Raw genomic sequence first — 16,932 nt, 5'->3', positions numbered from 1 at the left:
GAAATGTCAGGGGGCCTTTCTCTGCCTCTAATAGTGATAGGTGAACAAGGACCCCCCATTATAATATAGGAGGGTCCCCCTCCGCCTATTATGAACATTAATGGGGTCCTACACTAACCAGGGCACCCTCCTATTGACCGCCAATCTAATGGGCCCCTATCCAGTTTCCAGTATAAGATCCGCCAATGTAAGATGGCACCTTATCCACTGACCACAAATATCATGGGCCCTTTCTCTGCCTCTATTATAATGGGGTCCTTCTTCATCCATTACTAGGGGTAAAGGAGGGTTCTCTTCCACCCATTACCAATATAAAGAGGGTTCCTCCGCACCAACCAGGGTACCTCTCCCAATCTAAGGGGCCCCAATTCAGTCCTAGGTATAAGATGTCACTTTTACACTGTCCACCAATGTAAGATTGCACCTCTCCCACAAATGGGGTCTAATATATGGGGGCCCCTTCTCCACCCGCCACAAATATAAAGGGAATCCTCCTCCACCCATCAAGAATATAAAAGGGGTCCTTCTGTCTAACACGTCACCTCTTCCACTGACCACCACTCTAATGGGTCCCTATTAATGGCCACCAGTCTAAGCAGTGAAGGGTGGCACCTCGCCCACTGACCACAAATGTAAGGGGGGCTTCTGTACCAGCCTTAAATATAGAAGGGTCCTCCTACACCCATCACAAATTTATTACAGGGCACTAATTATTAGTATACCAGGTCACCTCCCCCACTGACCACCAATCTAACGGGCACCTATCTATTGGCCAACACTGTTAGAGGGCCCTTTTTCAAAATACGCGGACATTACCCTATGTAATGTACAGCACTGTGTAATATGTTGGTGCTATATAACTCCTGTTTATTATTAATAATATTAATAAAATAATTTACCCCACCAACCAAGTGACGGAACAATTTCTATGTTTTATTCTCAGGTCATTATCATTACTTTAGAAATAATAAAAACAGCCCAGGGCTAAAATACAGGAACAATGCCAAATGTACTGTTATAGCTTCAATTTACTATTTGTAGTAGATTAGATTGTAAGTTCCTTTTGGTTGGAGTCCTCTCCTCCTCTGTCGCTGTATCTGTCTGTCATTTGCAATCCCTATTTATTGTACAGCGCTGCGTAATATGTTGGAGCTATATGAATCCTATTTAATAATATATCGTAGTAACGTACCATGTGATGTGGAATTCATTGGGGGTCTTTCGGATCTGAATTTTTGAAGGGGTCCCTCTGTGTTAGGGGTAAAATAGACATCAATACTGAGGATTTCAATAAGAATATATTCATAACCCAAGTACAATAGAACCATCCACAGAATTCTATACATCTGGTTACATTGTTACGAGTTTGGCAGCAATGATACAATGTAACATCTCATCGTCCTTTAACTGCCTGAATGTCTTGAATATTATTAAACAGGATTTAAATAGCGCCAACATATTACGCAGCGCTGTACATTAAATAGAGGTTATAAATGACAGACAGATACAGACAGTGACACAGGAGAAGGAGAGGACACTGCCCTGAAGAGCTTACAATCTAGGAGATGGGGGAAGTATCGCACAATAGGAGGGGGATATGGAATGGTGGGAAGTAGTGAGGGTTTAGGAGACAGAAGAAGACGGGTAGGTGAGGTTGAAGCGTTGGGTTTGAGTTCTCTTTTAAATGAACAGAAAGTAGGAGCAAGATTTGCTGCCATTAAATATAACAGTTATAGAAAATACACAGCTAAGGTCATACTTACCTAACAGATCCTCTGAGAAATAAATAAATAAAATAAAACATCGGATGAGAATCGGTATTGGTGGAGCGGGGTGACTGTTGTAATGGTGGAAACAATACTGAAGCGTACGGCTCGGCAGCGGTTGCCTCATACAACTTAATACTACAGTGACGTCACGCTGCGCCTCCCTTGTTTTTCCGTCTCTAGTACAGTTCATTAATTTAGTGCAATATAAAGGTGAAAATTGTCATTTAGAATATAAGAATTTATTTGAATATTATTTTTGTTTTATTATTAATAAATAAAAATGTATTATTTATTAAAAAATAAAAGTTATAAATAATGACCACATTTTTCTTTGGACCACTGGTTGGCTACCGCTGATCTATTGCCATTAAAAGGCTTCCTATAGCTTTGATTGGGAACTGCTGGCAATTTTCTGCCATTTGAGAATAAAATGACAAGATAGGAAAATATATAATAATATAAAAAATACCCAAATGAAACCTTCCAATATCCATAATGCAAAATTCAGGTCTGATCTCCGCTCCGATCCGAATTCTCATCTCATGCTACACATCAAATCATGTTCAAATTTGCCGGTTGGGGTTATCCACCAATCAGCGGCGAGACCTTTAACAAATAAACCAATCGCTGCACGCTGACGTCATGTCTTTTGAACGTTGAAAGACGGGCTTGTTTTGATCACATGATCAAGCTTGTATCCGCGTCCGCCATCATGGTTCAGGGCCAACTTTGCCCTTTTTCTGCTCCTAAACTGGAGGCACAGTTTTGGATATAAATGTTTCCAATAAGAGATATACAGGGACTGATATGAGTAATACTGTATTGGTTTGCTCCCAAAATGAATAATACATGTATTTATGAAAGTTACAACAAAGTTATACATGATTACAAGTGCATGTTTATTTTTGGAATTAATTACAAAATATAAAAAAACCCAATAAAAATTGTTATTTTTTTCTATTAAATATGGACCATGTTGATTAAAGGAATTTATAAATTATACTATTTGCTGGAAGTAGAACTAGCTGCTACCATGGTGACTGACGCCTCACAAATCCCAGGGGCTTTACTTTGTTGCTGCCAACATTTATTCAGGCACATCCGAGGCAGTCCCAGTTTCTTATTACTCTATTCACGACTACAGCGGGGTCCTTGATTAGAAAGTATTCTTTCAGGCACCTTAAAAGACACCCGACGAGGTCCTGGTGGTTTCCTTGGCAACAGGACGCGCAGCATGTTCCATACAGTGAATATGGCTGCTTCGGCTGCAGCTGCGGGAGGCCGGGAGAGACCGGAGCGGGATGAGGTGTCACTGAACGCCATCCACCGGGAGACCATCCGTAAAGAGAACCGCTGCCAGAGGCTGGTCACCGAATTCACCATAAACCCTTACCACCAGAGTAAGTCACCTATCACTAGCTATGTAACCATGGCAACAAGAGCTCACTGCAGTGTTTACAATATCCACTACTTCCTGTCCCGGTGACAACCCCTCCTGTCATTTCATGTACAAGTGTCACCAGAACAGGAAGTAAAGAATAAAATAAAAAGACCATATTATTGTTACTTACAACACAAAATTTTCTGAAGAGGTGGTATATTAATTGTAAATTCATATTTTGGGCTCTATTTATAAATTGTTCCCCCCAGTCAATTCCTCTGAAAACTCGCTGGTGGTGAATTCTATGGTGGTAATTTTCTATTAAAACAATGACTCCTTCTGCCACCTAGTGGCCAATCATCTGAAGTGCACATCTGTCTCAATCGGTAGGAAATTAATTTTTTGAGCTAATTTAAGCGGGAATATATAAAAATAATTTGTACCTCAAAGCCATTTTAGTTGTGACTTACATTTATAGCCACCTCTACAATATCTGAGGCTGGAATTAGTTTCTCATATTTATTTTTTCTCTCTGTAGTTCATGCGGTTACCGGGAAGCCGATGGCAAGACACGACAATCAGAACGAGATCGCTGATGGTAAGATCGCTGCTGACTACGGCTTCCCCAGACCTCTCATGTTGTCAGGAGAATATTCACAAACATCCCACTGATATATCATTTGTAAAGAAAACATGTCACTGGGCTCAGTGAATCTCAGGGAATCTGACATTCCCTCAAACATTCCCTGGTGGGAATCAATACTGCCACTGAAACACATAGACCTGGAAGATTCCCACCAGGAAATGTCAGTTTCCCTGTTCTATAAATGGAGCCCATTGTGTCACCTATATAATATTCTGTAAATCTAAGGGAAATGGCCCAGTGTGTGATGGCCATAATGTCAGGGAGGGTGTGGGGATGCCCTGGAAGGGTCTCTCGTCCTGGCACCTATCAGAGGGCACCCCAGGGGTCAATGTGATGACTTGCCCACTCGTGCTCACATGGCACTGGCTGAGACTATAGAAGTCCTGCCCATTTCAGTGGTAGTTACCTGATGCAGACTTTCTGCAGAGTTTTATCCTGCTGTGCCCATAAGTAACCATCTGCATCCTGACTGTGCTCCTCCCTGCTGGTATAACTCCTTTATCCTGACTGTTCACTTTCTTCCAATAAGACCCTTCATCCTGATTGCCCTTTTCCATCCTACCTACCTCCCCCTAATCATAACTGCCCTGCTATCGGACCTGACCCCCCTATTCATAACTGCCCCGCTATTGGACCTCAGACCTGACCCCCGCTTCCCAATTCCTGGCTTTAACCCTTTCTTCTTAACTACCCTTTTCCATTCTGGCCTTAACCTCTTTCCTTATCTGTCCTACCTTACCCCCCACCCCAATCTTAACTACCCGTCTCCAGACTTGCCCTCTATCTTAGCAGACCCTTCCTTCTCTATTGCCTCTTCTAATTCTGCATCCCATTACTAATAAAAAACAAATACACCGCCATTAAAAACTTTTCTATAAACCACAAATAGTTGGAAGTTGCTTTTTGTAAAAATAACTTTAAATAAGGAATAAAAACATTCACATAAAAGTATATGGATCCTGATAACTCCTATCATCCAACCTGCCCCCCAGTCATAACTACCTCTCCATCCTTGCTTTAACCCCTTCATCTTAGCTGACCCCCCCACCTTCCCGGCTCTGCCCTGCATCCCATTATTCATAGAAAATAAATACACCGCTATGAAAATAATTTGTATAAACCACAAATAATTTTAAGCTGCTTTTTGAGAAAATAACTGAGTATTCAAAAACATTCACATCAAAATATATGCATCCTCCTTAATCTTGACCCCTGTGTCCTGACTGCCCACCTCCATGCTAGGTTACCCTCTCCTGTCTTTGTCATAGCACAGTACATGCATCCCCCCACCCCTACGTACATTCTCAGCTATTCCCAAATGTTTCCAGGTATGGCCCCTGGTGAATTGGTTGGGGAAATGACACAAGCTTCCTAGTATCAGCTTGCTGGTGCATATAAAAAAAGGGGGGGTGGGAACTATACAATCCAAGGGATGATCCACAAAGGACCCTCACAGAAAGAGAACCAACTGGTCTAGAATGAAGAAAATATAATTTTTTTTTTTTTTACAGAAACCTTCTTGAAGATATTCCATCACACTGCCTTGGAACCAACCAAGAAATACACGGAGCCTCAAACCACCAGCCAGGAGATTGGTTGGATCACACAACCATTGGTAGGTCCTTTATACCACTCATAGGTGGAAATGGTATGGGAACGTCAGGCAAAATATATAAAAGCCAACATTGGCCCGGTTCCTGGTATACACAGTTCTGGCAAAACATTAACCTACTGACAGGCATTTCAGGTATTGGGTGGGATATATTAGGCAGTAAGTGAGGGAAGGACAATGGACAAATATTAGGGTTGGACGATGGGTCAGAGCAACTCCAATGCCACCAGTCCTTTGGGCTTTTCTTGGTATAAAGTGGTTTGTAGTGAGTAAAGTGGTCCAAGGCAGGAGACCTGGTGATCAGGTAACAGTGTCATGGGCACCAAAGACTCCTTGATGCACAGGAAGGTGGGGACCACAGAGATGGGCCCTTTGGTAGAGGGTAAGTGAACCCTATACATGCTGGAGGGAATTGGCAATAGTTTGTCAGGTGGAAACCTTTTCCTTTGTGTATTTCTGCTGTGTCTGCACCTTTTGCCAGGGGCTCACTAAAAGCCGTTCTATCTTTTACAGATTAACATCGACCGGACTGACACACGACTTTATCATCACCGCCAGAAAACAGAGATCACTACATACATGGAGGCAGCATGGAAAATGAAAGAGCAGAGCGTCAATCTACAATAGTATCAGCCACGGAGTATCCAGCCAGGATTGGGAGGGGGCCCTAAGATCTACCAAGTGTTGACTTTTACCACAGAGCAGGTTCAGGTGTTATCTCCACCACTCAATGAAGTACAATTCCCATTAAAATTTGGGTTGATGAGTTTGGATTTAAGGCTTAAAGGTTTTGGGCAACTTTTGGATTAAAATGATGTAGACATTTCTAAAATACAGAATAAAATGGGTTCACAGACATTCTGTGAATATTGTCCCTCATTTTATGAATCAGAGTGAAAAAATTCCCTTTAGAGCATTTCACACACAGGTTTGCCATAGTTAATGTTTAACCCAGAATTTTTTTTAAAGCTGGTTGGGTAGAAAATTTAGGCGGGGTGGCCTTTGTATTGCGACCCAACTTTTTAGTAACCACCCAAAAAAAGCCAGGTGTTTACTGAAAAGTGTTGGGTGGAGCACCCAGCTAAAGGGGCTGGAGAGAACACTGATGTTGATACCGTGATTCCCCGAAAATAAGACACTGTCTTATATTTATTTTTCCTCAAAAAGACACAATATGGCTTATTTTCAGGGGATGTCTTTTTTTTTTTTAAGTATTTTATTTTTATTAGGTATTTATCAGGGATCCTGTGAGAACTGGGTCCAATCTGCACAGTGGGGCTGGGATGATCCCTCTGGGCTCAGTAGCAGACTGCTTGCTGAAGTTTTTCCCCTATCCCCTGGTGTTTGTGTGGGTTGAGAGAGACCCACAGACTGTTGCTGGTCAGTGCTGGGGATCAGCAGCTTTACTGGTGTTTGTGGGGGGTGAGAGAGACCCTAGACCCCTAGACCCTTTCACTAGCCTCCCTCTATGCCTCAGCTTGCAGCAGGCACAGAACGTCACGCCTATCACTATGTCTTATTTTCGGGGTATGGCTTATATTGCGCAAATGCTCAGAAATCCTGCTACGGCTTTATTTTATGGGTATGTCGTATCACGCCTATCACTATGTCTTATTTTCGGGGTATGGCTTATATTGCGCAAATGCTCAGAAATCCTGCTACGGCTTTATTTTATGGGTATGTCGTATTTTTGGGGAAACACGGTAGTTCATTTAGATGGTGCGTTGGGCACAAGTTTGTTTTTGGATCTTTAGACATTTGTTGTGGGGAATTTTAGGATGGGAATGGCAGTGCATGACAACACCTATCCAAAGCGATTATATATATATATATATATATATATATATAAAAAATATTCTGCACAAAAAACAAAGGCTCATAACAGAGTGGACACCTAATATACAGATACTCCTCACTCATCGACTGACTAAGTTCCGTCTGGTCATTAAGCGAGGAGTATGGTAAGGAGCCAGTCTGCAGAGCAGTAAGGAGGGAGCGTGTCAGTGACAAGAGTTCACAGAGTCTGCAGACCCAGATCAAGGAGAATCCATACACAAGAAGGAAGATGAAGCTAAAAAGAATTAAGAGGGGACTGTGGGCAGCTGTACATTGTACAGTTCTTATACAGCATACTTGTCAGAGGGCCAATCGTAAGTGCAAGTAATCGCTAAACAGGTAAGTCATTAAATGAGGAATACTTGTACTTCACATCAATTTATAGAAGACAAAATCAAGGCGGCGCTTCAGTTTAGCCATCAAGCTTCCCCTTTACCGACTCCACATTGTGTGCAGTACATTGATATCCCTTTAAAAAAGCACCCCAAAGCACACACAGTACATACAGATGGGAAGCGACCTAATAAATTGTAACAGCATTGTAGAGACATCACCAAGCATTATAGAGACATCACCATTCCTCTAAAGGAAAGAACTTCAACACATGTACGTTATACTGTATTTAATACAACCATCAACAAAACTCTGTATATAAAAACCAAGAATAGTGAACAGACCAGCATGGTCTCCCGAGGGGATCTACTAAAGTATTGCATGTCCTTTGTCATCACTGAGAATAGTGACAATAGAGTAAATCAGTCTCCGGAGAGGCGATATTCATTCACGTCTTCCATCCAGCAGTCGGCGGAGTATTATGGTGACCATGTGCCAATCGATGACGTATCTTGGTGGTCACTTCTTATCTTCCTTTATTCTTTATCTTCTGTCTCACCTTCTTACCTGGCCGTTTCTGAAGAGAGAGGAGAAAGTTAGTGTTGTGTAATACATAACACTACATGGCACATAACCATTTCTGCTGCCCATTCTACTCACGTTGGCGTTCTTCCTGCCCTTGCTCCCAGGCCTGTGAGGACCCTTTCCGTGTGCAACACTCGCTTTAAAGCCTGACACATCATTGAAACTCTCTTTTGTGTTCCTCTTTGAGCCTTTCTTTCTTCCACCAAAGCCAAATTTCTGGTCCTTGTACTTTCTTTTGGCGCTAGGTCTTAAAAAAAAAAAAAAATGTCAAAATACAAAGTAAGCAACAAATTACCATCACATAAGAACAGTCACAGTCTTTAAATGTCTTCTAAAGAGGTAATATTATCCACTGCTGGTATCTATGTATATTACAATATAAAAACAGGATTTCTGATACAAAGCCCCAGCCTCAGTCTCCCTGGCGTTCAACACTTCCAAAGTCTGAATACTTGTGATTGATCCACCAGAACATAGACTTAATACCAGCATGCAATGCCAAGCTGCAATATCTAAAGCTAGTAAAGTAACTTCTTGTATTAAAGAGGAATACACTGCAGAGATGGAGACATAATCCTGCCCCTGTACAAAGCATTGGTCAGACCACATCTGGAATATGCAGTCCAGTTTTAGGATATTAGGGCATTGGAGAGAGTGCAGAGAAGGGCAACTAAACTAATAAAAGGAATGGAGGAGCTCAGCTATGAGGAGAGATTAGCTGAACTGAATCTATTCTCCCTTGAGAAGAGACTAAGTGTGCTCTTACCCTTTTTTCTTTCCTGGTGCACCAGACATTTTCTTTTGAGGTTGATCTCCTTCTAGAAAATCCAGTTTATCAGAAAGTCCTAATAAAATAGAATAGATACCTCATTAGAAATAAAAGGTAAACATCAATCGATAAAACATTTATTACTCTATTGAACATACAGGTTGCTAAAGTTATAAAGAAATACCTTCTCTTTCCATTGGTTTGAGCTTGGCCCTGACCTTTTCCTATTGGATATTTACTATGATTGCTGAACTTACTGACCAACAGGATGCCAAGAGGATCATAGCCCTTTGCAATTTTCATCATACGTTAAGGGTTAGTTTCCTAAGACCAGTGTGCTTTAATTATGCACTAATTATTTTTTATGTCCATTGGCAATAAGCCCTTTCTGGGTCATAAAAAGTGTCCACGTAACCCTACATTGGCATTAAGCACCACTTTCTGGATCATAGAGGGGGGGATGAATCCCTTCATTGACGTTAAACCCTTTCTGAGTCATGGAGGGTGCCCATGTTACCTGACATTTGCATTAGGCCATTTCTGGGTCATAGAGGGGTGTCTATGTAACCCTAAAAGTATCCTTTTTAGTTTATTCTTACCTTTCTGGTATTTTTTAATTTGGTTCATCATATTAGATTTCTCCTTCTGTCTCTTCTGCAAAACTTCAACTTGTACCTGTAGATCAGAAGAAAATAAAATCCCATTTGTTTTGTGTGACGCAAACAATCCACACTCACCCAAGTGCTATAAGAACAGAATCCAATATAAGCCAGTATTATACAGGGTCAGTCACTGACCTTTTTACCGTAATTCCTCAGGGCTCGCAGCTGTTTGGCCTTTTCAGATTTCTCCATCGCCTGCTGCTTGGCTTGAAGTTTTTGTCGAACCTGAAAACAAATCAAATAATTTTTAATTTCCAGTAAGTGCAAACAAGCAGTGTTATCAGCCACATTAAAGGTCTGTCTACATCAGCAATCTTTTCCTGTGTTTGAAATGTAAAAAAAAAGTCAGCAGATCACCACTATGATGAAGTAACTTTGATAACAGTCCATTTGACCTTCTCAGATGAGGCAGACCCTGCTGGGGTTCTTTGGGGTTGCAGGCAAAGTACATTGTTTGCACTAATATTACACAGTATTTATATAGCACTGACATATTATGCAGCGCTGTACAAAGTCCATAGTCATGTCACGAGCTGTCCCTCCAAGGGGCTCACAATCTAATGTCCCTACCATAGTGATATGTCATTATCACAGTCTAAGGACAATTTTGCCAATTAACCGTTTTGGGATGTGTGAAGAAACCGAAGTACCATGAGGAAACCCACACAAACACGGGGAAAACTTGCAAACTCCATGCAGATAAATCCTAGCTGAGATTCGAACCTAGACCCAGCACTGCAAAGGCCGCCCATGCATTTAGATAAGTGTATATGAGCAGGGCCCAACTGCATGAGACCCTTTCAGCTCAGTTATCTCTTCCTATGGTAAATCTGCCCATTTTCATATTTAAGGTTACACACAATTAAGTTGTACTTCTATGCAAACAAGAAGCAAAGCATAAAGCACTGTATACGAAGAGATCATGTCAAGTCTGTCTGTGACTTGCTAATTTCAATGCCTTGAAATACCTTACTGTCCTAAGGAAACAGCATTGTATCTGATGTCAGTCATTTCCAATAGGGTAGCCACCCCTTTGCTCAGTGCTGCTGCCGGGCTACAAGTCTAAAAAAGCAGCATTGGTTTGTAGCTTTAGTAAGCTCTTCAGGGCAGGGACCTCTCCTCCTCCTGTGTCACTGTCTGTCGTTTGCAACCCCTATTTAATGTACATTGCTGCGTAATATGTTGGCGCTATATAAATCCTGTATAATTAATAATAATACTCAAAATTACACTACTAATACACTGGAGGAAAAGAAACAATCATACCTAGTCTTGTCTCTGCAGCATAACTACAAACCCTCTATACAGTGGGGGAAAAATCAGGGTGCCAATAACCCATCTCATTCAGCCTATAACAGTAGGAGGGATGCAAGGGTTACTAGCAGGGCTACAAGCAGTGCTTGTCAAACTTTTTTTTAACATGGGAAAACCCTTGAAATAATGTTGAGGTCTTCAGGGAACTCCTATTATTACTATAACCACAGCTCACAGTACATTAGTGTGGTGGTCAGTGGGAAGAATTCCTCCTACATTGCTGGCCAGTGAGAAGAATGTCACCCTTACAGATAGCAGATTGGTGTCACTTAATCTGACCTGAGAGGTACAAACTGCTCATTGCTCAAGGAACCCCCAGCAACCTCTGGAGGAACTCTGTACAAACTCTGTAAAAACTCTGCACTAGAGGATGTAAATCAATTACAATTGTCACATGCATTAAATGAAGAACTTCTTATTGGGGAACACCATAGAACAAGATCCACGATGAGTATAAAAATGATTAGAAGCTTATGATTTATCTTGATTGTGGTGCCAGCCAGGTGCTTAGAGAGACCACACACTTAAAACCTGCAGCTACTTCAACTCTTCAAACATCACAAGCTGTCCTCCTACCTTCTGCATGTGATGATCTGTCTTTGCCATTTCAGCGAAGTAATCATCCGGGCGCTTTGTGGAAATTTTAAACTGCTGAAGTCGTGGCAGAGCGAAAAGCACAGCCGCCTGAGCTTGTCGGTAACTAAAATAAAAAAAATAAAAGATTCAGATTTAGAATAGTTCCATCTGCTGGAATCTGACTACATACCCTAAAACTAAACAACTGCCCAAACCAAGAACCAAAAATCACAATTTTGTTCCCACTTTCCAGCATTTATAATAATGCAATGTGCAGAGTTAGGGAGCACCTAGAACCCAATTAAATGACATTATTCTATGGTGGCATTTCTACACCTTTAGCATTGGGGAACCCTTGAAAAAACTTTCAGGTCTTCAGGGACCCCCTTCTATAATTACTAAATCCGCAGCTCACAGTATATTAACACGGTGGTCAGGGGGAAGAATGTCACCCATCATCTTTCACGTTCCTTTTCCAATGTACAAACAGCGCCGTTCTGCTCTATGGAGAGGGGAGAACGATGGAAAGGCACCCCCGCTGTGCTCTCTTCCCTTTAATTGCATTACAATTGTTCCTGGATCCGCCAGGACGGATTACGTACGCTGTACGCGTCAGAATTTTATCTTTAAAAGCTTAGTTATAAATCACTCACAAGCACATTTCCCTCTGGAAATCATCCTCAGCATTGATATCCGAATTCTGAGTTCCCTCTACCCCGTTCTGTCCCGTTTTGTCAGGCACGGGTGCCGTTGTGACGTCTAGACGCTCCAACCAATCCAGATCTTTCTTGAAGTTTAGAAGGCTTTGTTTTAGTCCATTCTGAAAAGGAACATGAAAGGAAATGACTGATTAACTTCCATCTGAAAGGAAACTGGTATTGACAGAGGTATGAAAGCTGCCATTGTTGACATCCTTTAGGCGTCACGGACATAATGCACGCAACATATAAAAGTCGGAGCTCTTTATTGTTATACCAGTTCAAGGTCAGTTACTACAAGTATTGAAGCTAATAACAGCCAATCAACTGGCATTTTAAAAGTGGTCAATGGTAGCAGCCTAATATTTAACCAGGCACAAATGTCTTTTGGATAGAATTCAACTTTATTGGGATGCAAAGTTTTTTGCTGCTGAGCCTCTGCATCTTTGTAACATCTATTGAAGTAAAGAAATAATATTGAAACACCAGCAGGATGCAGCAGGTGGGGATTTGTTCCTGTTAAGTGTGCAGACCTTAATGTTCACATATGGTCACCGTGGGGGTTATCTGTGCTCCCTTTTCTACCTGAATAATATTATTAAACAGTATTTAAATAGCGCTAACATAACACGCAGCGCTGTACATTAAATAGGGGTTGCAAATGACAGACAGATACAGACAGTGACACAGGAGGAGGTCCCAAAGAGCTTACAATCTAGGAGGTAGGGGAAGTATCATACAATAGGAGGGAGATATGGAATGGTGGGAAGTAGTGAGGGTTTAGGAGACAGAAGAAGACGGGTAGGTGAGGTTGAAGCGTTGGGTTTTAGAAGGTCTTTTAAATGAAAAGAAAGTAGGAGCAAGCCGACATGGACTATATTACCTCCTCTTGAGATGTGCAATTAGTGACAGGTTCACTTAACTAGAAGCGTGTGTGTTCATAGCAAGGCATGCAGAGGAGAAACGCCCCAACTCACCACATCATTAGAAGCTATTGGTTTTCCTTCCAGCACCACATTTAAGCCAGGCTTCAATTTTCCCTGAGAAAAGGCTTCTTGTAACTGGAATGCAAGAAAATTGTTCAAAAAGTTAAGAGAGGACTTTGCCTTGAAACCATCTTAGGTCTGCTCAGTATAAAAAAAAAAAATACACAAAAATGCAAAGTATGTCCAGTAAAAAAAAACACTAGTTAAGGACCCAGAGTTATCAAGAAAAAACTTAGTGCTGGACCACAAAAAGAAATCAGGTGACTAAGCTAACACACTTGTCTGCTATAACAGAGTTACAGCTCAATATGCTAAAGCAGTGTTGTCCTCGGCCCTTTTTAGCTGGGCGCACCACCCAGCACTTTTCAGTAATCACGCGGCTGTTTTTGGGTGGTTACTGAAAAGTTGGGTCACAATACAGGTAGTCCCAGAGTTAAGGACACTTTACATACAGACAACTCGTAGATACGAACGGGCTTCCCTGCTCGCTCCTGTGCAGGACAGAAGCCTGATAGGGGGCGTTTTGCATGGCTTATAGAAGAAATCTTTTTTTTCGTTCTGCATTCTCTTTAATGACCAAGACAAATTCTGCAGTTGTTTCTTTTTGCCTACAAGGCACAGCTTGCTCCAGAAGTTAATGAATGTCTAGGTTCCATAAAGTATTTTTTTGCTTTGTTTGTGATTAACTCACAGTGAGCATTTTATACAGTAACTGACACCACACTGCTTAATAATATGTTCAGACAAACATCTGTCCTAATTACATTTATTAAACAAATTCAACTTAAGAACAAACCTACAGTCCCTATTCCCTATGTAACCCCGGGGACTACCTGTACAGGGGCTGCCACCCACCTACAGCTTCTTCCCAGCGAGCTTAAAAAAAAAAATTCTAGGGAGAAATCTGTAGAATTATTGATAAGTCTATAAAGAGACTTCTTGCAAGCCCTGAGGAAAGGCGATCGTTCCCCTGAAACATGTTGAGTATTGGGTTATATATTTACAAGAACACATGTTGGTCTTTCACAGTATAAGCAGATGGAGATTTGTATGTGAAAACTGAAATAAGAGGAAACGGACATCAGGGAACTGATCACACTGACTGACTAGCTCCAGCTTGTCCCAGGGTTTGAAATCACTGTCTGTACAATAACTAAGGGGGAGGAGCATTTTCACCCAAAATCCAATTATCGAAATCACGCCTGATCTCCTCTTTTCTGGGGGGGGTTTCCTTCCTTTCTTACCGGTAGTACCTGATTGTATTGGGGGTGTTGGTGAGGGATAGGGCTATTTGCACACATGCAATAATTGTCGTTGGAAAGGATTTTTCACGCTCCTTTACAACGACTAACGATTGCTTTACATACATCACCATTGTGCTCTATAAAGGCGGGAGGGGGATAACGATGGAGCAGCACCCCACTGTGCTCCCTCCCCTTCACTAGCATTACGATCATTAGTCGTCCATGGATCCGCCAGGATAGTTGTTTGGATGATGAGCGCTGTACACACGCCAGATTCTCGTCCGATATCGGCCCTGAGCTGATTATTGCATGAGAACCATTGCAAGTTTGTATGCAGCCTAAACAGGGCAGCCTCAATCTCCCTGCTTTGATCCTCTATCATGTTTGCAGTGAATGCGATGTCCCTGTTACATAATATCATCTGTATAAGATTTCCAGGCTTCCTGGTGGTCCCCATCTCAGTGTGCGGATAATATTCACCTCTTTATCAGTCAGCTCTGATGGATCAATCTCAGAATCAGTCTCCGACTCCGCCATACTCTCCTCATCGTGATCCGACATGGCGCCTCGTTATCCTGTAAAGGAATAAATTAGATTATGGGGAGGATTTACAGAGAACAGAATTCTCATCTACTGGGAGGATAAAATGAGGGCTGGGGAGGGGGCAGGAGAGGATCTGGGGGTGATGAATGGGGCAGAGAGGGATAGGGAGTGAAAAATAGAGTGACGGGGAGGGGGTGAATAAAAGGGCAAAGAGGGTGATATTGGGGGGGGGGGCAAGGAAGGTGAAAGGGGTGCAGAGAGGAAATAGGGGTGCAATATGTGGAGGGGGATGGGGGAGTAAAGGTTGGACAGTTATGTGCACAGTGTGGTAATATGCACACAGCAGTGTCAGCTCAGTGGTGGTGACACAGAAAATACTCCACCCCTCCCTCCAGCACAAACAGCCCCCCGTCCCTTCCATTCCCCCCCCGCCGTACCCCCAAACACCCCCCCATCCCCCCAGCGATCTCACCTCTCGCTGTACACTCTGCTTCTCACGTGTAGCCTAGCGGAAGCTCCACTAACTTCATTTCCGGCTACGTCATCAGAAAGTATCACGTGACAACTTGAATAGCCCGCTGTCATAGCGACCTTCTCCCCTCCCTCAATGATACTTTCCCGACATCCTCTGTGGCCTGAGCGTCCCGTCTCCATGGTAACCTGAGAACACATCCCGGAGAGCCGCGCAGAGTCCGCGTATGTATCAACACTACCTACCTGTGTATACACCTACCTTCCTCTGTATAACTACTATCTACCTGTGTGTGTGTACACCTACCTTCCTCTGTACAACTACTATCTACCTGTGTGTACACCTACCTTCCTCTGTACAACTACCTTCATCTGTACAACCACTACCTACCTGTGTGTACACCTGACCCTCTGTAAAACTCCTACTAACCTGTGTGTACACCTACCTTCCTCCATACAACTACTACGGTACCTACCTGTGTGTAATCCTACCTTCCTCCGTACAAATCCTAATTACCTGTGTGTACACCTACCTTCCTCCATACAAATCCTAATTACCTGTGTGTACACCTACCTTTCTCTGTACAACTCACAGTGCGGTGGCTCAGAGGTAGCCCTCCGGCGTTTGCAGCATTGGATCCCAGGTTCGAATCTCGGCCAGGATGCTATCTGCATGGAGTTTGCAGGCTCTCCCCGTGTTTGTGTGGGTTTCCAAAAACATGCAGTTAGGTTAATTGGCTTCCCTTAAAATTAACCTTAGACTACATTATGACATATTACTATGGTACGGACATTAGAATGTGAGCCCTTATTGAGGGACAGCTAGTGATATGATTATGGACTTTTTACAGTGCTGCATAATATGTTGCCGCTATATAAAAACTGTGTAATAATGACAACACCTACCTCCGTGTACACCTACCTTCTCTCTGCAACCCCTACACACCTGTGTGTACACCTGCCTTCCTCTGTACAAATCCTACTTACCTGTGTGTACACCTCCCTTCCTCTGTATAACCCATATCTACCTGTGTGTACACCTACCTACCTGTATATTCACATACATTCCTCCGTACAACCCCTATCTACCTGTCTGTTGTATACAACTCCAGTCTACCTGTATATACACCTACTTTCCTCTGTACAACTTTACCTACTTGTGTGTACACCTACCTTCTCTGTACAACCCCCACTTACCTGTGTGTATACCTACCTTCCTCTATACAATCCCTATCTACCTGTGTGTACACCTACCTACCGGTATATTCACAAACCTTCCTCCGTTCAACCCTACCTACCTGTGTGTACACCTGCCTTCCTCCCTACAACCCCTATTTGCCTGTGTGTACACCTACCTACTTGTATATTCACATACCTTCCTCCATACAACTTACTTACTTGTGTGTACACCTACTTACCTATATACAACCCCTACCAACCTGTGTGTACACCTTCCTTCCCCCGTACAGCCTCTACATACCTGTATATTCACCTACCTTCCTCCATA

At 42.5% G+C, this 16,932-nt stretch overlaps 3 protein-coding genes across 3 annotated transcripts in view; 2 read left to right on the top strand and 1 right to left on the bottom strand.

Annotated features, from left to right (window-relative positions):
• The first annotated feature begins 2,915 nt into the window (after positions 1–2,915).
• CFAP144 (cilia and flagella associated protein 144) lies at positions 2,916–6,161 on the top strand. The gene is made up of 4 exons (XM_072421180.1): positions 2,916–3,169; positions 3,689–3,748; positions 5,308–5,411; positions 5,922–6,161. The coding sequence occupies exons 1-4, from the start codon at positions 3,004–3,006 to the stop codon at positions 6,033–6,035; spliced, it is 444 nt and encodes a 147-aa protein (XP_072277281.1). The 5' UTR covers positions 2,916–3,003; the 3' UTR covers positions 6,036–6,161.
• A 1,690-nt stretch (positions 6,162–7,851) lies between these two features.
• On the bottom strand, positions 7,852–15,502 carry EBNA1BP2 (EBNA1 binding protein 2). The gene is made up of 10 exons (XM_072419338.1): positions 15,427–15,502; positions 14,892–14,986; positions 13,159–13,242; positions 12,137–12,303; positions 11,484–11,607; positions 9,729–9,818; positions 9,531–9,606; positions 8,929–9,007; positions 8,238–8,409; positions 7,852–8,154 (listed from the first exon to the last, which is right to left on the bottom strand). The coding sequence occupies exons 2-10, from the start codon at positions 14,970–14,972 to the stop codon at positions 8,104–8,106; spliced, it is 924 nt and encodes a 307-aa protein (XP_072275439.1). The 5' UTR covers positions 14,973–14,986; positions 15,427–15,502; the 3' UTR covers positions 7,852–8,103.
• A 31-nt stretch (positions 15,503–15,533) lies between these two features.
• CFAP57 (cilia and flagella associated protein 57) overlaps positions 15,534–16,932 on the top strand; it is a 29,012-nt gene continuing 27,613 nt past the window's right edge. The window contains exon 1 of the mRNA XM_072419337.1: positions 15,534–15,650. The gene's annotated coding sequence lies outside the window, so the exon portion shown is untranslated. The remainder of the gene's footprint in view (positions 15,651–16,932) is intronic.

The sequence above is a fragment of the Pyxicephalus adspersus genome, chromosome 8 (genome assembly GCF_032062135.1).
Source record: "Pyxicephalus adspersus chromosome 8, UCB_Pads_2.0, whole genome shotgun sequence".
NCBI classification, from domain to species: Eukaryota; Metazoa; Chordata; class Amphibia; order Anura; family Pyxicephalidae; genus Pyxicephalus; species Pyxicephalus adspersus.
The sequence above is the reverse complement of the archived record's forward strand: the minus strand, read 5'-3'. Positions and strand labels throughout refer to the sequence as shown.